This window comes from Vombatus ursinus, unplaced genomic scaffold, assembly GCF_900497805.2.
Source record: "Vombatus ursinus unplaced genomic scaffold, bare-nosed wombat genome assembly UNPS02008961.1, whole genome shotgun sequence".
Lineage (NCBI taxonomy): Eukaryota > Metazoa > Chordata > Mammalia > Diprotodontia > Vombatidae > Vombatus > Vombatus ursinus.
The window spans coordinates 15,695,557-15,719,128 of record NW_020948739.1 but is presented as its reverse complement, the minus strand read 5'-3'; the positions used below and the strand labels follow the sequence as shown (position 1 = coordinate 15,719,128).

The 23,572-nt window shown below is 34.4% G+C and overlaps 1 protein-coding gene across 1 annotated transcript in view; it reads left to right on the top strand.

Annotated features, from left to right (window-relative positions):
• EIF3E (eukaryotic translation initiation factor 3 subunit E) overlaps positions 1–23,101 on the top strand; it is a 50,399-nt gene extending 27,298 nt beyond the window's left edge. The window contains exons 8-13 of the mRNA XM_027849989.1: positions 6,191–6,317; positions 8,138–8,239; positions 9,517–9,626; positions 21,911–22,013; positions 22,329–22,463; positions 23,001–23,101. Of these exons, the coding sequence (XP_027705790.1) occupies positions 6,191–6,317; positions 8,138–8,239; positions 9,517–9,626; positions 21,911–22,013; positions 22,329–22,463; positions 23,001–23,039 (616 nt within the window). The 3' untranslated portion in view covers positions 23,040–23,101. The remainder of the gene's footprint in view (positions 1–6,190; positions 6,318–8,137; positions 8,240–9,516; positions 9,627–21,910; positions 22,014–22,328; positions 22,464–23,000) is intronic.
• The last annotated feature ends 471 nt before the right edge of the window (positions 23,102–23,572 follow it).

Sequence of the window (23,572 nt, the reverse complement as noted above, 5' to 3'; positions counted from 1 at the left end):
TGCCCAGGATCACACAGCTAGTAAGTATCTGAAGATGAGTCTTCCTGACTCCAGGTCCAGCACTCTATCCACTGCACCACCTAGCTGCCCCAGTTAGTTCATTGGAATCTTTTAAATGATAGGTAGCAATTTTGAGTAATTATGAATATTTAACCAAGATTGGTGTGGCTAATTGCAGGAAGAAAAAAATTAACAAATTCTTTATTTAGAATTCTTTTTCTAAATGTACTTTTAGAGTGTCTTCTTCAAATTATTTGTGGTAAAATGCATTTGTACTTGAAAGACTTAAGCAGATGCTTTATAGAGTTTCACATTTTTAAAGTTTATGGGTTTTTTCCCCAGGCCTTAGCCTTTGTTTCTTTTAACAGGGGCTCCATTTTCAAATTGAATGCATTAGACAGAATTTTTAATTTAGCAAATTGATGAGTATTGATTCTTTTTTTGTACAACCTGGCACTGTGAACTTGGAATTTTCATATTGGAGCATGTGAGATTATAGTATCTACTGCCAAAGAATAGTATAGCATCTAAATCTCATAGATGTTATAAAATATGGTATCATACCCGTAGAAATGATAGAAGAAAAAAAACAGAGCTCTAGGGAAATATCTGTAAAGTGATATGAATCCTATGAGAAAATAGTCACGAAAGATCTAGAAAGAAGTGAACTTTTTATTCATGCTATAACTTTTAATGGGCTATTAATCTAAGACTTCTTCCTACTACAGGGCTGACTGACATTTTGTCTCCTTATTCATCAAATATTTCAGTTTGAGTCAGTCACTTCATTTTTTTTTCCTGTTCATCCTCCAATTTTATAATAGAAATGTAAAACTAAGGTTTTCTTTGTAGATAATTCCTCATAAAATGTTACTGGAATTTTTTCTGTTCTGTAAACTGGGATACCTGTATGATGTGTTCAAATATTTTGAAATTGACATTGCCTCCAATTCAGTAAATATTTTTGACTTCTAGATAACTACTAATTCATACCAGAGATAATAATGGGGAAAGTGTTACATTTCTTCTACTTTTAATTTCTAATAGCACAACAATATAATTTAACATAGCTGAATATGTTAAATTGGTCATTTTTAAAATTTAGAATAGTAGGTTTTTTAACATAAGACCCAGAAAAGATAATTTTCACACCTCCTTGAGGGATATGTAGAATGACAATGCAGCTTTAAGTTGGTTACATCATATATTGACATCTTTGTCACAATTTATTCTCCATATGAAATGAAAGTGATTTATGCATTTGAACACTTTTGAACCTCTAAATGTAATGTAATAATCAAGATGGAGGTATAAGGTACTAATACAACTAGCAGTTAGAGGTGATACCATGTCACTAAATGCCATTATGAAAGGGAATACATTTGTAACACAGTGCCATGGTTCCTCTTATGCTATGCCAATGGAAGGAAAAGAAATTCAGATTTTAGTTAATAGGTACATATTATTACTTTTTTTCACTGTAATTTATTTGGCATGAACTGTAACACAGTTGTATAAGATCATGTTAAATCCAAGTGGGCAGCTTTTGGATTTAGAAAATAACGTCCAAACGCCTTAGCTTGGCATTAAAGCCTTCTATGGTATGATCCTAATACCAAGACAGAGTGAAGTATCCTGGAAAGTGTCCTCAATTTGGTATTAGGAAAATGAATTTAAATACTATGCTACTGCCTACTTATATTCCCTTGAATAATTCCTTTTGGCCATAGCCTTGTTTTCCTCGTTTGCAAAATACATGTTTTACTACATTGGTTGGGCCTTTCTATTTCTAAACCTAGGATCCTATAATCTTTTTTATTAATCTTTTCAACCTAAAGCCCTTTTCAAAAGTGATATGGGTTGCCTCATGAGGTAGTAGGTTTCCTATGAATGAATGCATGAATAATTGAGGAAAAGCATTTATTAAGTGCTTCCTATGTGGCAAGAACTATACATACTGCTGGGGATAGAGACACAAAATTGAGAGTCTCTGCCCTCAAGGAACTTATATTTATATGGGGAGGACAATACATGTAGCATAGTGATGTGATGACTGGAGAAGGAAGTTGTGGTTGGGGGGGTCTCAAAGATGTTAGGTAGGAAAATAGGGCAGTCATTTGACATGCCTATTCAGGAGGCAGTGATAATGTTGATTTAACCTCAGCAATAGGGGTGTGTGCTTGTGAGTGAGAGTGTGTGTGTAAGGGAAGTGGGGGTAAAGGTTTGGGAGGCATAAAATGCCTGAATGAAGAAGAGGCTGCATGGTTCCAGAGAATGGAGAGCTGAATGGCTTAGCTTTTCTGAGGAATGGTTTCAGAGGTCCAGTTTGAAAGATGAAACAATAGCAGGCAGCAGGGAGGAAAATAGCTGGGCAAAGAGGAGTTTAGATGATCCCTGAAGAGTTCTGAGCCCAGTAGCTTAGCTCCTCCCAGGTGTGTTTTCTCTGGTGGATCCCCAAGGGTGTAAAAGGATGTAACGGAAGGGAATATTGGAGCCAAGTTGTAAAGGGCTTCAAGTACTAAGCAGAGCAATTTATATTTGATCCTAGAAATAATAATGAGACCTTGGAGTTTACCGAGTAGGAAAATAATACGGTCATACCTTTGTTAAGCCAATCAAATTATCCAGGTGATATGTCTTAGAAATAGACAAATAATTCAATTCACTTGGAAGAACAGAAGATCTACAGTCTCAATATGAGAAAATGAAAGCATAGCATCATCAAACCTCAAACTATATTTTTTAAAAAGTCATCAAAACTATTTACAGAGAGAAAGTTACTCAGGTAACTAGACTCCTTGAATTTTTCAACCTTTTTTATTCATGGTTTGGCTCCAGAGACTTTTTACTTGTCTCATTTGTTCTCCTTCCTGCTAGTGTCATCAGCTCTGAGATCCGTTTTAGAAACACTAGCCCAGAGGCTGAGATTCTCTCTTGTTTTGTTTGCTGCTTCCCTGTTCCATAGTTCAACTAGTGCCCACTAGTTCTGTTCTCAGTCTTGTATTATCTGACATTTTAATCAGTAATTTAAATGGTATGCTTGTGAAAATTGTGGATAATAAAACTGATAAGTAATATTTAGGATGACAGATTCAGCATCTTTTTTTTTTTTTTTTTTGAAAGGTCTTGACAGGCTAGGGTAATAGTCCAAATCAAACAGGATGAGATTTCATAGTGGTAAATATAAAGTTCTTCACCTGAATTAAAAAAAAAACCAACAGCACAAATAAAGGATACCTAGTTGTAGCTAAATAATATTTTATGTGGAAAAAATTTGAGGTTTTAATTAGAAGTAGCATGATGTGATGTGAAAAAAATGCTAATGACTCTTGTCTACATTAGTAAAAAACATGGTGTCTTGAGCAGAGGACAGCCAATAAATGTGCTCTACCCCAGCCAAACTACATTTTGAGTGTTGTTTTAAGTTTTGAATGCCATATTTCAGTAAAGACATTTATAAGCTAGACTGCTGGAGTATGTCCAGAAAAAGATAATTGGGATAGTGTGGGAATTTGAACCCATGGCATCTAAGGATCATTTGAATGAACTACAAACATTTAGCCTAAAGAATGAGGACTTGGGGGATGCACATGTTAATAAATATAAGTATTTGAATGCTTGCCATGTGGAAGAAGTATTAACCTTGTTTTATATGACCATTGATAGCTGAACTTAGAACACTGGTTATAAGTTACAAAGAGGCAAATTTTAGCTGGGTATAAGGAGAAACTTCCTAAAGATTAGAATTCTCAAAAATGTGAATGTGCCTCCTCCAAAGTTAATGAATTCCCATTATGAGAGAGATCTAATGAAGCCTGGGTGATTGTTTGTCCAGGGTGTTTGTGTATTTGTTGGCCTAGATATTGAGGTTCCCTTCTATCACTGAGTGATTGATTTAATGAAATAGGTGATCAGCCGATCACCTCAAAGATAATTGTAGTTTAAATATATTCCATACATGGAAGAAAAGCAGTAGAATTGCCCAAAGTGAGGAGATAGGGAGTGTCTTGTTTGAGGAGCATCGAGGAGGCCATTGTCATTGGATCATAGCATGAGGGGTGGAGTGGAGTGTGTATGCTGTAAGAAGACTGGAAAGGGGTGGAAGGACTGTGAAGGGCTTTGAATGCAAAACATGCTTTTATATTTGATCCTGGAGCCACTGGAGTCTTTTGAGTGGGGCCTGGGCATGGTTAGTCCTGGGCTTTAGGAAGATCACTTTGACATTTTGAATGAAGGATGAACTGGAGTGAGGAGAGACTTGGGGCAAGCAGGCCAACCAATAGGCAATTTCAGTAGTCAAGGTGTAAGGCAATGAGAGCCTGCACTATAAACTTGTTAGACTATACAAAAACCTCACATTGTTTGACTTTTTCTTTAAGAAGATAATCAATCAAAAAGCCCTAATAATAGTGAGTACTGAATGGATTCTTGAAAATTAAATTGTCTTTATCTTGACTATATAACAGTGTGGGATTTATTTTAGCATTAGCCATCTTTGTATAGCTGGATCATAAACTGGAGAAATAAAGTTCAAAGTAAATAGCAAATTAGAAAAAAAGATGATGGTGACGAAGGCACTATGTGTGACCACAGTAGCTCTAGTCTGATGAGTTTTAAGTTGTCAGCTCTGAAATATGGAAATAGATAAAAGGGATGATGTTTAGTATCACTTATTTATGGAGAAGTTTAGCCATCGAACACCAGTCAGTACTTGCAAGTAGAGTAGAGCGTTCTAGTTGATTTTGCCAACAAAATGTTAATTCTTCCTGCCAGGCAGAGTGATATGGCAACAGTGGATAATAATGTCTTGAGTACAAGCTCATTTGCAAAATATTGGAAAGCAGGATGACAGAAGATTTTGAACAGTATCACCTCACAAAAGAGAGAGGAGGAATTGAGGAAAATAAGTCTGTAAAGAATATGGTGTGAGATTCAGCCAGATTATCTTGAGCATTTTGTAAGTGAGACTAGCAAGACAATAAATGGGTGTAAAATGAAACAAATGTGCCAACTTTTTTTTTTATAACAATATCTTAGTGTCTTTGGCAATGTAGTAAAACTTTCATTTGTATTTTACCTCTTTACCTGATGTACCAGATGATGACATTGAAAAAGATATAGTAGGGAAGAGCTACTAGACCTAATTATGTATGGAAGAAATCATTGCTTGAGGCAAGACTTAATAGTTCTCAGATAATTTCCTTAGATTTCTTAAAGCAGAACAGTGGAAAATACTATGGACAATGAATAAAGTACACCCTTCCTTCTATTCCTTCTATGATACAATTATCCCCTCCCCCCCCAAAAAAAACCAACTCAAGATAACCATTTTCTGTGTATTTTTCTAAAGGAAATATTTTATCAAAATGGCCCATGCACACATCAAACATGTAGTGTTCTTATTGGAAACATGAGGATACAGTAGATTTTCACGGGTGATAATGTTACATAGTATATCACATAGTTACTCACTCATAGTTTTTCACAGCCGATAAAGTATAGCTATTTTGACATCCTGATGCACTTAATACTTAGTAAACAATTGTTTTTGCAGAACAAAATGTTACTTTGAAATTCTGTATATGAACGAGTTGTTTCTACTATAAGATTTTGTGACAAATCCAGTTAGAAATAGCAATAAGTAGGACTCTCTGGGTCCCATGCATCTAGCTATCAAGCCCCCTTCTAAAACTAGCTGTAGACTTCGTAATACCGTCAAGAATCGTAATACCACCCAGGTTTAGGGTTCACATAGGCATTGTGTTCGTTCACCACTTCCCTTCCTGAGATAAAGGCCAGAAGAAAAAACAATCAGAATTTTGGAAGGGATCTCAATAATTCATTGAGGTGAAATTTCGGTTGCTCACGTTGTAAAACACCAGAATCCTGAATTTTACCTTGCACTTTACTTTGAATTGAATATTGAACTGCATTGACTTTGTACAATTAGCAGTGCTTTATACCCCTACCTCTCTGAAACTTAGGTTTAATGTTCTGTTTTAAATAGCTATATTCAAATTACCTTTCTCCAATTACAGTTATAGTAATTATTCAGGTATAGTGCAATTTGGAATCCCAGTTAAGTGAAAACTTGCTATCTTTTGGATATTATGTTTAATAAAGTCTTCATTAGTTTAATTTATTTAGAATCATTTTATACTAGAATATTGAAATTTAATTTCCTTTTTAGGTATCTTAATGCAATTCAAACTATGTGTCCACATATTCTCCGCTATTTGACTACTGCAGTCATAACAAACAAAGATGTTCGAAAACGAAGACAGGTATTAAAAGATCTAGTCAAAGTTATTCAGCAGGTAAGAACAGGTCTCTTTTGAGAAGGTTTTTTTTTTTCTCCTTAAATGCTTCTATAATTTTCTAAAGGGTGTGGGACAGTAGATATAGGACTATCCACAAAACGAGTTGACCTCAGTTGACAATCAATCAGCACACATTTGAATTCCTATTATTTGCCACGAACTGTGCTAATATATTTTAACGTGAGACAGTAACTGTCCTTAAGAAGCTTATATTTTACTGGGGCAATTTCATCATATTACAGGTAAATAAATACAAAATATTTTTGAAGTGATAGCAGGATACTAATAGCAAGAATCAAGAAAGGGTTCTTGAAGGAAATTGCACTTTATATAAACTTTGAAAAGAGTTGTGGAGGTTCCAAGAGAAAGAAGTGAGGAGGGAAAGCATTCTAGGTGTGATGAAAATCCTGGAAAAAAGGAGTGGAGATGAGAGAATTTCATTTACAAGGGAATAGTACAAAAGCCAGTTTGTCTGAAACAGAGGGAGTCAGAGAAATTAGTGTTTAATTAATCTACAAAGATTAGTTGGAGCCAGATTATGAAGACAGCTTCTTGAGCAGAAAAGTGGTATGCAGTCAGACCTATTCTTTTGGTTTTTATTTTTAGTAAGGCAATCAGGGTTAAGTGACTTGCACAGGGTCACACGGCTGGTAAGTGTCAGAGGCTTAATTTGAATTCAGGTCCTCCACCACACCACCTAGCTGCCCCCAGTCAGACCTATTCTTCAAGGAATTATAATTTGATAACTATTATGGAGAATGGATTGGAGAGACAAGATTCAGGAGGACCAATTAAAAGGTTACTATAATAATTGAGAGGTGATTAGGGCTAGACTAGTGTTCTTGTGACTTGTAAGTTAAGAGGATGGAATTGACAAGGTGGATTTGGGAAGTGAGTGAGAGTAAAGAGTTGAGTATGACACCTACATTGCAGACCTGGGTAACTGGAAGAATAGTTGTGCTCTCCACAGAAAAAGGGGAAGCTAGGAGTAAGTGTCAGGTAAGGTAGTGAATTCTCTTTGGACATGAGTAAATTTGAAATGTCTATGAAACATCTAGTTCATTGGACTATTTGAGATGTATGACTGAAGCTTAGAAGAAAGATGAGGTCTAGCTGGATATGTAGATTTGAAGTCATCTGGGTATAAAGGATAGTTTAATTTGAATCCTTGGGAGCTGATGGCATAAGAGAGAAGAAGAGAGGGCCTAGTATAGACCCTGGGGTATGTCCTATAGAGGAGTGTAATGAGATGGCTGTGGGTAAGGAAGGTTATAATAGATGATGATTTTGCAAGGCATACTGAGATATCAGTCTTACAGCTAGGATGAAAGCCACAACAGATCAATATCTTGAAAACCTGTAGAGGAGAGATTATCCAGGAGGAGATGATCAGTAGTGTCAGGCACAGCTGAGAAATCAAGAAGAGTTGAAGACTGAGCTAAGGCTATTGGATATTGACATAAAGGGAATAATTGGTGATGTTGGAGATAGCAGTTTCTGTTAAATCCTGAGGATAGAAATCAGATTACAAGGGAGTAAATTAGTGAATAGAAGACTAGAGTGAAAGAAGAGAGTATAGACAGCTTTCTTCAGGAGTTGGGTATAAAAAAGAAAGACCAAAAATAATGGTTTGAGAATGGGAAAATGGAAGGTTTATTTTAGGGGTGAGGGAGATCTGGGCATATTTGTAAGCAATAGTGAAAGCCTTGAATAAATTTGACCAGAATGAGTAATGGGAGAGGAGAAAACAAGGGATGTTAATATTATGTAACTATGTTTTTAACTCGATCTGATATTTCTTTGACTTATTTTTACAGGAGTCCTACACATACAAAGATCCTATAACAGAGTTTGTTGAATGCTTGTATGTTAACTTTGACTTTGATGGTGCCCAGAAAAAGTTAAGAGAATGTGAATCGGTAAGTCTGAACTTTAACCTGTAGTAACCAATTACTCTTAGTCCATACTGATTATTTTCAGTAGGGTTATGTAATGTTTAAATTATGATCATAGGTCCGTTTTGATCAAGATTTAAAAAGTTAACACTTCTTAAAGAAAACTGACAAAGGCAGTGATCCCTGTCCTGTGTTCTGAAATCTTCCTTCCACAGAATGGAAAGAGAAACTTGAGTAGGTATTTGAAAGCAACATGGTGTAGTGGGAAAAGTACTACAGTGAGGCATAAGGACCTGGCACAGATCCTGCCTTGGCCACTACCTTTGTCCTTGGGCAAGTCATTACTTAGTATCCTTGCACCTCAGTTTCCTCACTTATAAAATTAGATATTGGACTAATTAGTTAGCGTTTTAGGTCCCGCCCTGCTTTAGATCTATGATTGGTTAAACTGGATTTGGAAATATGCAGAATACTTAGGACTTGGGGTGGTACTGAAGCAAGAATGGACCAGAGTTATTAGATTATGATTCCTAGAGATGAGATGATCTCCATATAGAGTCAGACCCGGAAGGGACTTTAGAGATCTTTTAATCACACAGGGTCACCTAAGGTTAATGGCATTGCCAAAATTCAAACTTAAATCCAGTGGGTCCATATACAGCACTCTTCACTGTCAGTGTTATAGATATGGTTTGGTTTTTCCCTGTCTACTAATAATATACTATATTCGTGCCAATAATATGTTGTAAGCAATTTTTTAAGTCCATAAAAAGTTAAATTTGTGTATTGACTGTTCATTGTTAGGTATATGGATGCTTAAATATTAATAGGTGATTTTTATGATCCTGGCTGGATTTAGAACAAAATCTACTTTTTCTGCAAAAGGTAGTGGTCTAAGTAGACTTTATCATACTATTGCAGATCCTTGTGTTGAATTCTTTACTCTCCCCTTCTCACTTTCCATTTTTCTAGCAGTACTGAGTTACGATGTTTATACTAGCGGTTCTCAAGCTTTTTGGTCTCAGGACCCCAATACACTTATAAAATTTATTGAGGACCCCAAAAACTTTTGTGGGTTATTTCTATCAATGTTTACTGTATTAAAAATTGCAAACAAACTTAGGAACCATATAGCTTTAGAGAATGTGAATTTTTATGAAGCTGAGAAAGAGCAAACTGAAGAATAGTAGAATCTGGAGAAAAATGGATGTACATTATTTTAAGTAAATATAAAAGTATAATGCCTAAATATGTACTATTGTCCGTATATTCATTTTCTTTTTACATTCTTGAATTGAAAGGTTCTTGTGAATGACTTTTTCCTGGTGGCTTGCCTTGAGGATTTCATTGAAAATGCTCGACTCTTCATATTTGAGACTTTCTGTCGCATTCATCAGTGTATTAGCATAAGGTAGGCAAACCTTGGCTTGTATTCTTTCATCTAAACGTTCATTGAAACATCAATCAATAGAAGAATATTTATTAATCTCCTACTATGTGACCAGCTCTGCACTAGATAAAACTACAAAAAATGAGATGATCCCTGCTTACAGTAAGCCAATGTTCTACTAAAGGACACAAGTACACATGAATATACAGAATAAATATAAAGTGACTAAATAAAATGTGTGTATATGTCTGTGTGTTTATATACATGCACATATATCAGAATGTACATATTCTATAGCGATACATACGTATGTAAACACAAGTGTGTATGTGTGTGTATGTGAGAGAGAGAGAGGTCCAACGAGGCTAGAAAGATTGGGAGTAGTTTGTTGAGGGGTTTAAAAGGTAAATAAGTTTATAGGAAGCCATTTGATTTGATTGAATAGGGATTCATGTGGTTATTTCTGAACGTAAGGAAAATTACTTTGTTAGCAGTATATATGATGTACTGGGGTGGGTTGAAGTAGGGAGATCAATTTGGAAACTTGGCAATAATTAAGAGTAGATGTGTCTAGAACTAAGGTTTGTAGCTCTGAGTAGAGAGAAGAGATCAGATGTGAGAGGTGGTGCGAAGATAGAATGGCAAGACTTGGCAAATGATTGGATATGTAGTGAGTAGGAGAGTGAAGAGTAGAGGATGATGCTGAGATTGTAAGCCTAAAACATTGGAAGGATAGTAATTCCTTCAATAGAAATAGAGAAGTTTGGAAGAGAGGAGGGTTTTCTATTTATAATAAAACCTCAGAAATATAATCCTTTTATCTAGAGATATATTTGCTGTCTCTTCCCCACCCTCCTACCCACAGGAACAAAAGTGGCACAGTTCTAACATGCTCCTTGGAAACCATGGGTTCAATCCAATGTCCTATAGATTCTGCTTGAGTTGTGCATGATTATTTATGCTCGAAATGATGGCCATAAGTGTATTTCAAGGCTCTCTATTATTAAGAAATCTTATATGGTTAATTTGTTGTGTATTTTTTGAAATAAAAAATGTGGAGTAATGCATATTAGATGTTCACTAACAGGAATAATACAAGTTTTTGTTTAGCTTTTTCTGTTCCAGTTAGCCAGAAATTCATTTAATGAGATCACATCTTCTGACGTTCCAGTTATTAGTGTTTATTATATTTTTCACATATGAATCATAGAATTGACATTTCCAAATTTATCTTTTTGCCAAAAAAGGTATGAAGTTTATTATGCACTAATTATATTTCTTATATATAATCATATTATATATAAGTTGAAATAATTTTTTTTACTGAAAGAATTGATGACTCATTGACAATATAGTATAACATTTTAAACTGTTTGAATATTTGCAAATTAATTGGTATATTGTTAGTATTTGATTATTAACTAGTTCTGTCTGGGCCACAGAGTCTGATTACTATGCCTATACAGTCAAATGCTGCCATACTCAGTTGCATTTTTTTTTTTTAGATCTGACTTTAATATTTGCTGTCAGTCTGGCATATTCTTTAATTTTTTATTTCTATAAGTGGGATTTTCTTCTATATAGGCCTTTCATATTTGCTTAATGGTTTCCCATGTGACCAGCAGCACACATTAATTAAGGTAACTGTCAAAAGCTAGGGATGTAGTCTCTGGCAGTTGGACCTGAGTTTTTCTGGCTCATGTAGAGATTAAATTCACATCCTTAGTTTCACTCATTCTGTAGCCCACTGAATTAAATGGTGGCTAGTCTGCTTCTCTTGGCAGATGACTGTGTGTGCCTAATGTGATTTTATTAGCCATAGAAGGAAACAATAGGTGTATCATTTCTAGAACTCTGGTGAATAACAAACTAAATTTTCCTTGCTATGGTTTTTTATTTGTTTCTAAGCCCTGTAATGAAGGCCTTAAGGAAGAGCTTAAATTTTTGGCTTCTCCTCTGGTGGAATTTTCTCCATTCCTGGCTAGCCTCCTGTTGTTTGGCTCTTGTCCTTGGATTGGAACTTCATCTCTTCTGTTCTCACCAGTGTTGAGAGAACTGTACTTATATCCATCATGCTTTTGTCCTCTGTGTTCTGCATTAAGATAACCTATAATCAGAAAACCTAGGTACTGTCCTTATCTCCTCAATTTGTAGTATAATTTTAATCGAGTGTCCTCAATCTCCCTAGTCCTTCGTTTCTTCTTCTGTAAAATAGAGGTAATAATGTCTTGCGTACCTCATGGGATGGTTGTGAGGCTCAAATGGGAATAATATATGTGAAATAATTTTGAAAACTTAAACCACTGTAACACATACAAGGTGATATTATCTCTAACCTTTTCCCCAGCTTAAATACATACACACACACACACACACTCACACAGACGTTTATATATGTATGTATGTGTGTGTATATATAATATATATATGTATATGTACCATTAATCAATATTAACTTACTAGTAGCATATCTTTGTTTGATCCTTTTAAAGAATCATAGAATCTCGGAGTTGGAAGAGACAAACCCAAACTCTATATGAAATATGAATCCTCTTCACTATGTCCTTGTTAAGTGATCATTCAATCTTTGCCTAGGTTAGACTGTTTCATCTTTGTGTAGCTCTAATTGTCAGGAGGGCAGCTAGGTGGCACAGTGCATAGAGTGCCAGGCCTGGAGTCAGGAAGACTCATCTTCCTGAATTCAAATCCAGCCTCAAACTCTTCTTAGTTAATGTGATTCTGGGCAAGTCACGCAACCATTTGCCTCAGTTTCCTCATATGTAAAATGAGCTAGAGAAGGAAATGGCAAGCCACTCTTGTATCTTTGCCAAGAAAACCCCAGATGGGATCATGAAGAGTCAGATACAACTAAAACAACTAAACTATTCTTGGGAAGTTCTTCCTTAGCGGGCAAGTAGTAAAAGCAGTGAATTAGAATCTAGAAGACTTAGCTTAGAATCCTGGCTGTCTTTTATTGTGTGACTTTGAGCAAACCTTTACATTTCTCTGGGGAAAATGAGATAGTTGGACTATACTATCTCTAAGGTCACTACCTTCATTGGCTATATTAGTGGCAGTTGTTGGAAGATGGAAGCCTGTATCCTGAAATTATTGTTCTTGGAATTTTAGCCCCCTAGTGGCATATGGAAATAGTGGTATATGAGGAAGAAAGGTGAAGTGAAGTGATTATGGTGTTAAGTTTTTGTTGGGACAAACCTATGTAGAGATGGCATATGTTATCCCCCATGAGAATGGTAATGGGGTTCCAGAATACAGTTTTTTTGAGGTGGCTGCTAGGGTACTAAATCCATGACTGCCCTGATTTTCTTTTTCTTTTTTAAATTTTAAGGCAGATTCATAGTTTTAAAATGTTATAGAAATATTATTAAGACTTCCCTGTGATTTCTTAATTGTAACAAAACCTCTCTTTAGAAGTCCCCAATGATTTGGAATTTATAGTGATCTCTGAGAGATTAAAATTTGTCTTTGCTCTATTAAAAAAAATAAGTAGTTTTAGAACCTTCTTGAGATAATAGAACTATTTAATCTTCTAGTTATCCCATATACTTTCATACACCAATGTAGTTTAGGCAAAGTTTGTAACATGTGGACTAAATGTCTGTCTTTTTCAAGGAGAAAACATAAGGGTACACTCTGGCTGTCAAAATTGGAGGGCATTAATAACCATTTAAAAGTAATAAAGTTATACCTAAAATTAAGGTAATTGGGACTTTTTATGGCCTTCATAGGAAATACAATGTCTAGATGGGACAGGACATGCTTTTCGTGTTCTTTATGTAGCTTATAGTATGGCATTATAAAGTGACTAAATTATATTTCTTTCCAAATATTTTAATTTCTACTATAGTAGCGTTTTCCTGTAGTTCACATTAATCCACTTACGTTAATTTGTGGAAAAGCAAAAGAAAGAATTTCTTCTCTTCCCTTCCTTTCTCCATAAATGCTTTCAAGTGTAAAATATGTGTTATATTACTCTAAAGCCCAGTGGTAATTTATTAAGCATTATTTTCCATTTGAAGTTTGACATATATGCAGAATTAGCATATTTCTTTATTAAATATCTATGAACACATGTATGGGAGTCATATCTTTGGAAAAGTGCATATTTAGAATATTTTTATCAGTTTATATACAGCCCGTAGATTTGCAGGATAAGATTTAAATTGATTTACCACTGGAGTGTACAACATCTGCCAGAAAAGATTACTATGGTGAATAGTATTAAATTTAATATAGCTGAATAGTTTATCAGATACTGGTGTGTGTCTGATATTTAAAGACTGTTCTAAAATAATACTTGTAACAGGTTTTATTTGTAGATAACAATATGAAAGTGATATTTAAATGTTTATCATAAACATACTTAAGTACACATTGATAGTAAGTCCCTATTGGAGTTAGTTTTTTCCTTAAGAAAGGTGTAATTGTCAGCTCCTTTTGTATTTAAGTTTTAAACTTAGTGTGTTACGCCTACTTTAAGTGATATTTAGATTATTTTTATATTTGTATTCCTTAAAATTCCTTATTGTCCTATATACAAATTAAATTTGGTGAGTCAGAGTAAATTTGGATTTCAGCAAGACGTTTATTAAGTAGTTGTTATGTGCAGAGTACTGAAGATAAAACATCCAAAATGAAAATCATACTAACAATGTTAATAAAATTTTCTTTTCTTTTCTTTTTAAATAAAATTTTCAAAAGCATTTCTAGATAAAGATAAAGTATTGTTGAAGATCTTAATTGTGTTAAATTGCCTCTTTGGTTTCTGAGATAATGGAGAATCCAGCAAGAGCTTTTCTCCTTATCTCACAAAGTATGCATATTTCAGCATTTCTCTGTATCACTTTTTTTATTTCTTCACTTTCAGTTTTATGTAAGGACACTTCACTTATTTAGGGTCCCCTTTTAGATTGCCTCAATCACTGTTAACAGTGTTCAATGTAATCAAGAGCCTCTAGTTTCCAAAATGTAGTGTTTAAGTCTGTAGTGTTACTAGTGATAAAATCAAGTAGTTTTCATGGATGAGATATAGAAAGCCAGATTGTTTCAGAAATGATAACTATTAAGTGCAGCACATTGGGCCATTTTATTAGATGCCAGCTGTTCCATTTGTCAACCTTATCTTTTCAGGGGGAAACATGTAATTATTTTATTTATTGTTTTTCCCTATTTATTAACCTGCGGATTATAGGCCAGGGTTACATAAGTATGGATAGAAAAAAAATCCTTCGAGAATTGATAATCGGCTCCATTCTATGTTTTTTGTTTTTTGTTTTTCAGTGAGGCAATCAGGGTTAAGTGACTTGCCCAAGGTCACACAGCTAGTAAATGTCAAGTGTTTGGTCTGAGGCCGGATTTGAACTCAAGTCCTCCTGACTTCAGGGCTGGTGCTCTATCCACTGCACCACCTAGCTGCCCCCATTCTATTTTTCATGTATTGGGTTTTCTTAAATCAAACCATCTGTATTTATAACGTGCCTGAAAGTCCCAGTAAAAGTTCTGTTTTGAGCTTGAAGAAATAATTTCTTCAAATAAATTAAGCTAAGGTGGAGCTGCTTTGCAGCTTTTTTGATTGCACAGAATTTATGGTTTCTATGGATGTTGATTTAAAAGTAGCTTGTTAATAGTTATCTTTTGTGGTTGCTGAGCAAGATAGCTATTACATCTTAAATACATATTTTAAAATTTATGAACACTTTTCATAATACTTAATATAGCATATTTGTAGGCAAGGTTGCGATTTTAGTGTAATCTGACCAGGAGTTTAAAAGAGTCTGGGATGAATTAGATGTTTTTGGCAGGCATTCTGCGTTTAGATATATTTTCTGCTACATTTTAGCTATTGGTAAACTGAACATAAATGTTTATAATTAAATACTATTTCATCAAAACTAAGTGCAATGTTGGCATTCCTCCACATTATCTGCTCATTTCATTGAAACTAAAAGTTTAAAGAAATTCTTCCAAACTTTAGCTTAGTATAGATTGTTTTGTGCCTTTTAAATGAATATATTCTATCAAAGTATTTTTTCAGTGTCACCATTAGTACAATTTCAGAAATCAACTTAAATTTTAGGATAGTTCTTTGCATGGAAGCAAGATTTTAAGGCATGAACTAGGATAAGTTATTTTTCATTTTTCCCTTTTATTAAGCATTTTGAATTTGGTGTGAGTGGGGAAAGTATTTTCTGAAACAATAACTACAATATTTTTGTTTTACCTTTCCTTAGTGTCTGTATACTAAGATCATAAGATTAAGAACATTCAAACTTACATTTTCATGCTAAATCCATTGTTTATACCACTAAATCACTTTCCTAGCTTTAAAAATTTAATTATTAGCATTTAAATTTTACCTCTATTCATGGCAAGTAGGAGTCTTACTTGGTACCTAAACAACTAGTTGGAGAGTTCAGTACTTATAAAAATGACAAGAGTGGTGAGACCTTCACAGAATCAGTAGTAGATAAGAATGCAAAAGAATTGTTTTAGTCCCAGCTCTACCATTAATTTCTTGTATAACCTTAAACACACTTTAACCTCTTTGGGTCTATTTCCTCTTTATAAAAAGAGAATTATAATACTTAGCTCACAAGGTTGTAGAGTTCAAGTGAGATAACATATATAATTAAAGTTCTTTGAAAGTGATAAATCATAATAAATGTAAGACATCTTATTTTTTCAAGAATCTGCCTTGCTTCCCACCATATTCTTTCTTGTTTACTCACGCCTGTAGTATTTTATTCTGACCTAAACTTCATTTATTAGGAAGGACATAGGCAATGGAATATATCCAGAGAAGGGTGAGAAGTTTACTAGAAACTTTGCTATATACTGGTTGACAGAACTAAGAACTTGCTAGGGTAGGAAGGAGGGGAGGCAGGGTAAAAAGATAGCTCTCTAATTTTAAGAAGTCTTAGAAAGGATTACTAGATTTACTTTGCTTAGCCACAGAAGACAGAACTAGTACTAATGGGTAGGATTTATAGGTAGTTAGCAGATTTGTTTTACAAAGAAAAAGTACATTAAGAGTTCCTCATTACCAGAGATCTTCAAGTGAAGACTAAATGAACATTGGTTGAGGGATATGTAGAAGGATTTGTAGACATGAATTCCTTAATTTTGCTTTGATATCGGTTGAACTAGTAATCATTTCTAACTATGCTTCTGTTTGTTCAAGAATCATAGAATATTAGAGCTACAAGGTGATTTTTAAAAATCACCTATTTAACCCCCTTTATTTTACAGATATGGAAACTGAGACTTAGGTGGCTTGCTTAAAAGACATGATTAGTAAGTTGCAGAGCTTCAAACTAAAATCTTGTAACTGTAAATCCAGTATCTATTCCACTATAGGACATTCTATCCCCTTCCCTTCTTAACTGTAAAAATGTTGTGGTACATGGTTCTCAGTCTACTCAGAACAGATTACAGATTTTTTAAAAATAGATTTTTATTTCCCAATTATATGTAAAACAAAAAACAAACCCTTTTAACTTTTATTTTTGAGTTTCAAATTCTCTCCTTTCCCACCCTCCCTCACTCATTGAGGAGGCAGGCAGTGTGATTTCGATTGTATATGTGAAATCATGGAAAACGTTTCCATATACCATGTTGCAAAAGAATACACACTCAAAAAAAGCAAGAAATTTTTTTTTTAAGTATGCTTCAATATGCAGTTCATCAGTTCTCTCTCTGGAGGTAGATACCATTTTTCATCGTGGGTCCTTTGGAATTACCTTGGATCATTGCCTTGATCAGAGTAGCTAAGTCTTTCATAGTTGATCATCCTTATAGTATTGCTGTTACTGTGTACAGTGTTCCCCTGGTTCTGCTCACTTCACTTTGCATCAGTTCATGTAAGTCTTCCCAGGTTTTTCTAAAACCCTCCTGTTATTTCTTATAGTATAATAATATTCCATCACTTTCATATGCTATAACTTGTTCAGCCGTTCTCCAGTTGATGGCCATCTTCTCCATTTCCAGTTCTTTGCCACCACAAAAATAGCTACTATAAGTATTTTTGTACAAATATATCCTTTTCCCTTTTCTTTGGAATGCAGACCTTAGTCTTAGTGTTAAGTCTTAGTGGACTGAAAATACTATATTAGTCAACTGTATGACAGCAGCTAAAACAAGGTTAATGGGAATTTTAGGTTTCGTTATTAGAAATTTAGAGAAAATTAAAATCTTGCTACACTTCAGCCACATATACCTTTGAAATAAAGAACCTTTTTTTTGCTTTTGCTTTTTGGTGAGGCAGTTGGGGGGTTAAGTGACTTGCCTAGGGTAACACAGGTAGTAAGAACCATTTTTTTTTTTAACCAACATATTTTCCTAGCGATATTATATGACTAGTAATGGAATACTAATCTGAAGACAATAAGAGTCACCCAGATAGCAAGAGAGATACATGGTAAATGTGACTAAGCACCAATACATTACCAACCAAAAATTATACTAATGCTAGGGTGTAAATGATGTCATCAGAGGTTTGACCAGAAAGGGTGAACTAGCCATGGAGCATTAGCAAAGGATAACCAAGAAACAGCTTGTTTTACATCACTGTTATCCACAAAAATGTCGAGAATTCTAGAGATGGATCAGCCACCTACAGTTTTACAGGAGAGCATGGATAGGTTTCAGTCTGCATTCTTTGTTGAAGGAAGGCCTCACACTCATGAAATTGATCCATTGAAGTAAATCAAAACCTATTTCTTCCCCATTCAGACTACATGTGTAGAATTGTATCTATGACTATGTCTTAAAGAAGGGCATTGAAATGCAGCATGTTTAAGATGAGTACAGTCAGGATGATTGGAAAAACAAAAATTAGCATAACAGGATCTGAAAAGCAGTGGGTATGTATAATGAAAGAAGCATACATTTTAGATTTTAGACTTCTGAAATCTGGGTTTAAACTATGGTTCTGACTATGCCTTCTTTTTCCTGGACAAGTCACTTAGTTTGCTCATCTGTAAATGGATACTACCCACCTCACAGGATTGTCGTGCACTTTGTGTGTGAGCGTGCTTGTGACACATGTATGCATGCATATTGCTTGAAGGAACAAGAGACGTTTTACCTAAAAAATAAAAGACTTAGTCATAGCTGTCTTTAGACATTTAGAAGATTGTCAAATGAAGGACACACTTGATTTGTTCTGAGAGACCGAAATCGGAAGCAGTGGTTGGAAGTTAAAGAGAAACAGATTTTGGAGAACTTAACAACTAGAGCTTGTCCTAAAGTAGAATGAGCTGCCTCCTCATGTAGAAAGACTTGCCTACTAGGATGACCATCTTTCAGGGTAGAGGAGGATTCTTTGTTTGTACTGGATAACCTCTGAGGTCTCTTTGAACTCTTTAAGATTCTATAATTCTGTGAAATAAGGTGCTCCTGAGAACAATTCCCCCTGTTGTTATTTCCCTTGTATATATAAATCTAAATTCTTCTTGGATCTTCATTAGAGATTGAGAAGAAACAGTCATTAGCCTCTAATTCAGACCATTTTAAAGTTACTTCTCTTCTTTAAGTTTGGTATTCCAGAAATAGGCACGGAAAACAGATTGTCTGACCTTTGCCAGAGTATAAGTAACTCCCTGCATTTTCTTATTTAGCTAGTGTCAAATTCCTGCATCATGTCATCCTAGATTTATTTTCTACTGTACTTAGGACTATTTGGTCTTTTTCATTCATATTGTTTATTTTCCCATGATAGGTAAATTACTTATTTTGTCTTTAAGAACCTCTAAAAATTAGTATTGTCACTAAATTCTGATCACTGTTGACTAATATAATAAAATTTTAGTCTATGCTTTATAAATTAAGGAGAGTGGGTTCATGTTTATTTTTTAAAACCTAAAAATACTTTGATAAATAAAACAACTAAAACTAATATTTCATTTTAAGACATCCTTTACAATAAATTATTATGCTGATTAGTTATTTTAAGTCCCCCTACTAGTATGGTTAGATATTTGGATGGTTTCTTTTTTTTATGTAGACATTATATCAAAGGCTTTATTATACTATGCTGTCATTTTGTGTACCATATATACACAAGTGCTAGCTATTTTGAGAATTGTTTCCCATTCCTTGGAAAGCAGACAATAAACCTTAAGAATATTGGATTAACAATGTTTTGTCTACTTTATCACTTTGCACTAGCCTGATTGATTTTAAGACTTGAAACTTAGTTTTTTAAGGGAAATAATATATTTTAACATGTAGTGGTAAAATGATATCAGTTGTGAGTCTCTTCTTTGGTGGTAATGTTGCAACTTGACTTAGTTTAGGAGCTTCAGGTAAAAACCCTAGACATTTGCCTTGTCTGGAAGCTGATAGGAGATTGAGATTTGTAAATCTTAAAAAATAAGCCAGTGGCAGCAGGAAATGCAAGGAGTTTATTAGAAAACCACAAGAAACACCAGCTGCAAGAATTATGCCTGGACAGAAAAATGCCTGTTTGTTAAAGTAAAATGACATACTTCCCTGTTTTGGTGGCTTTTTAGAGGGAGATGGAGTTTAGCTAAAGAGAGATTATGAGGAGAATTAAGTGGAAATATGTCTTCACATTCATGAGAATTACTTAATTGTCACAAATTGGTCACTATAACATGATTTGTTAGCTATGTTTTCAATAAAACCAATCATAAGAAATAAAAGGGTCATAAGTGTAATATATCCAAGAGAATTTTATAGTTGAATTAACCACTTCTTGAGCTAGTTGTGAAAGTAGATTTGTGTGTGTGTGTGTGTGTGTGTGTGTGTTTGTGTGTTAGGCAATTGGGGTTAAGTGACTTGCCCAGGGTCACACAGCTAATAAGTGTCAAGTGTTTGGTCTGAGGCTGGATTTGAACTCAGGTACTCCCTGACTAGAGGGCCAGTGCTCTCTCCACTGCACCACCTAGCTGCCCCTCAAAGTAGATTTTAAATCTAAGCAGCTTTCAAGGAAAACTTTAAAGTGATGATCTCTTAAATTTATTTTGTTTTTCTATGTCACTTGACTATTTTTCTACTTTGCTTTGATTTTGCATTTTGAATAAATTTTGTAATATTTAGTGCCTTGTAAATATTCTTCACTAAGGTCTTTTCATCATAATGTGGTGGTGATGATCCTGTGTTCTTAAAGGCTGTGTCAGTGAAGCCTATTACACCTTCCAGTGCTACAGATTGCAACTCCATATGCACCTTGGCAATGTGTCCCTTCTTGTCTACATCCTCTTAGAAATCAAGAACCCTTAGAAGAGCCATTTAACATGAAGGGTGGGTGAGGGAGGATGGATTTCTGAGCTTTTCACATGACATGGATAACACTTGACTTGAGGTGTTGCTGTTTGTAATAAACCATGTAGTCTCAGGATGCTTACCTTTATTACACATTATTCTACTGTCATCTTTGTAGACAGCATTCACTGGACATATCCTGACATGTCTAGTATCATATGTTCACCTTTCAGGCCTGGTGTCTACTTTCTTACTGTGTTATTATATTATTAACCATTTTATTATTCGTGTGTGGGAAAAGCAGTGTGCATCAATACTCCTAGGCTTTATAGTAAAGTATACACAGGGACATTAGTATTGATCATGGTTTAGTATGATTACTGATAAAGGCTGACCCCATTGCAACAGTTTTTATTGTGGTACAAAATGAAATAATGATCAGATTATGATGTTTCTCATTTTTAAAACATTTTAGTAGATGGATTTTTAGGGGTGTTTGCATGTCACTGAGAAAGATTCCCACTTTTTCTGTAAGTCTAAGCAGCAAACAGTTACTGAGTCCCCCTGGCACAGTGGAAAGTGCTAAATTGGGTGTCATGGGACCTGAACTTAAGGCCAATTCCATCTCCTGTGTGACCCTTAAACAAGTCACTTGACCTATTTGGAACTTAATTTCCCCATCTTTAAAATAAGAGGTTTGGACTGGATGACCTTTTAGTTTGTATCTCAGTTTCAAATCTGTGGTCCTAGTTTCCCTGTCCTTATTAAGGAGATTGCAAAATAATACATGTTCATAAATAACTGATATAAGACAAGTGTGTGGTGTTATTTTAGTGGTGTAGACAATAAATTCAAAAGGAATCCCAAAGAGAGAGAGATCATTTACAATTAGATTCAGCAGAGAAGGCTTTACAAGTAGCTTACCAATAGCCAATTGTAACAAAACAAATGTGGGTGGAATTTAATATTACAATTTTTTTTTATCATGTAGTGATGAAGTACAAGACATAGTACTTAAGCACCCAGGTAACATGCCTGTTTTTCCTCTCTTCTGTTAGCATGTTGGCAGATAAGTTGAATATGACTCCTGAAGAAGCTGAAAGATGGATTGTCAATTTGATTAGAAATGCCAGGCTTGATGCCAAGATTGACTCCAAATTGGTATGTATTATAAAATGTTATGTTAAATACAGAATATCAGTTACTAAAACTTAATTTAAAATTATTTTGATCCTTGCCCTTTCTTTGACCTTTTATCAGGTTTTTCAAATTCCATACTGACTAAAGAAGTATTTTTAACTTATTAACTAGCTTTACTGAATAAGTAACCTAATATAATTTCATTAGCAAAGGTATGAAATATTTATATGTTGATTTTACATTTCATACTTGCAGTGTTATTTTGTCATGCTTATGTCTTTTTGAACACTATCATTAAAATATCATAAGACCATATTTCCTCCTGTTTCATTTCAGGGCCATGTGGTTATGGGTAACAATGCAGTCTCACCCTATCAGCAAGTGATTGAAAAGACTAAAAGCCTTTCTTTTCGAAGCCAGATGCTGGCCATGAATATTGAGAAAAAGCTTAATCAGAATAGTAGGTCAGAGGTAAGAACCTTGACTTTTTGTTTCTGTTTTGACTGATTTAAGAATAGTAAAACATAATTACCATGTAGACATGCTTGAGATGAATACTAATTTAGATGTCCATTGTTGTATGATCTGTCAATGTTGATTTTAAGATTTTATACTTAGTATTAATTTCTTAATTTCTGGGCAGGAACTTTATTATATAAAATTCAAAGAAACTGAAAAAAATTAGATGTTCTATCTTATTATAATTACTAGTTTGCCTCTTCATTTCTTCCTGTTTAATTTCATTAACTCATGGTTACAAATAAAGAGGTGTTAAATATATAATCATATAACATGATAAATAACATACATTATTTAATAAAAAAACTTTGAGTTAATGAAGTCAAACCAGGAAGAAATGAAGAGGCAAACTAGTACCAACTATTACAATCAGTTCAGGTTTCATTGTCTACTGTGTACAGAGATTATCACATATAAATATCACCTTAATAATGTTTTCAGAAATTACTGTTTTTTGCTCTATTGACAACTCTTCCCTTTATATTCTAGGCTCCTAACTGGGCTACTCAAGACTCTGGTTTCTACTAAAATACTTTGGAAGAGAAACATATTGGAAAATTCCCACTTAAATAAACATATTATACAAAATATTTAGTTCTAGAGAGAACCTGAAATATTGTGAATTTGAATAAAATTGACTATGTTTCATTTTATATTACTCTTAAGTTTGTGTATGTGTTTGCTTAAACCCATTATTCACCCATAAGGCAACACTGAAACCATATTTATTTAAAATTGTCAAACGGGGAAACATTACGTTATGGTTAAAGAAAGTTTTCCTCCCAACTCCTGATCATGAGGTATAAATTTAAGTTTAATCTAAGTATAAACCTGCCCTAGTCACCATCATTGTCTTCTAGATATGTAGCATGTTGACAGAGAAAATCCATTAGTGGTGCTTCCATACACAGAAAAGCTGCTTGCTTTACACCATTACCAGATACTGATTGCTTTTAGTGGAGGCTTTTAATGACAAGGATGACAGTCCTTACTGCTAGTAAAATAAAAGTGTTAAGGTGATTTTCTTGGCATCCAGTTTAAAAGACAGCACATAGAGTGTA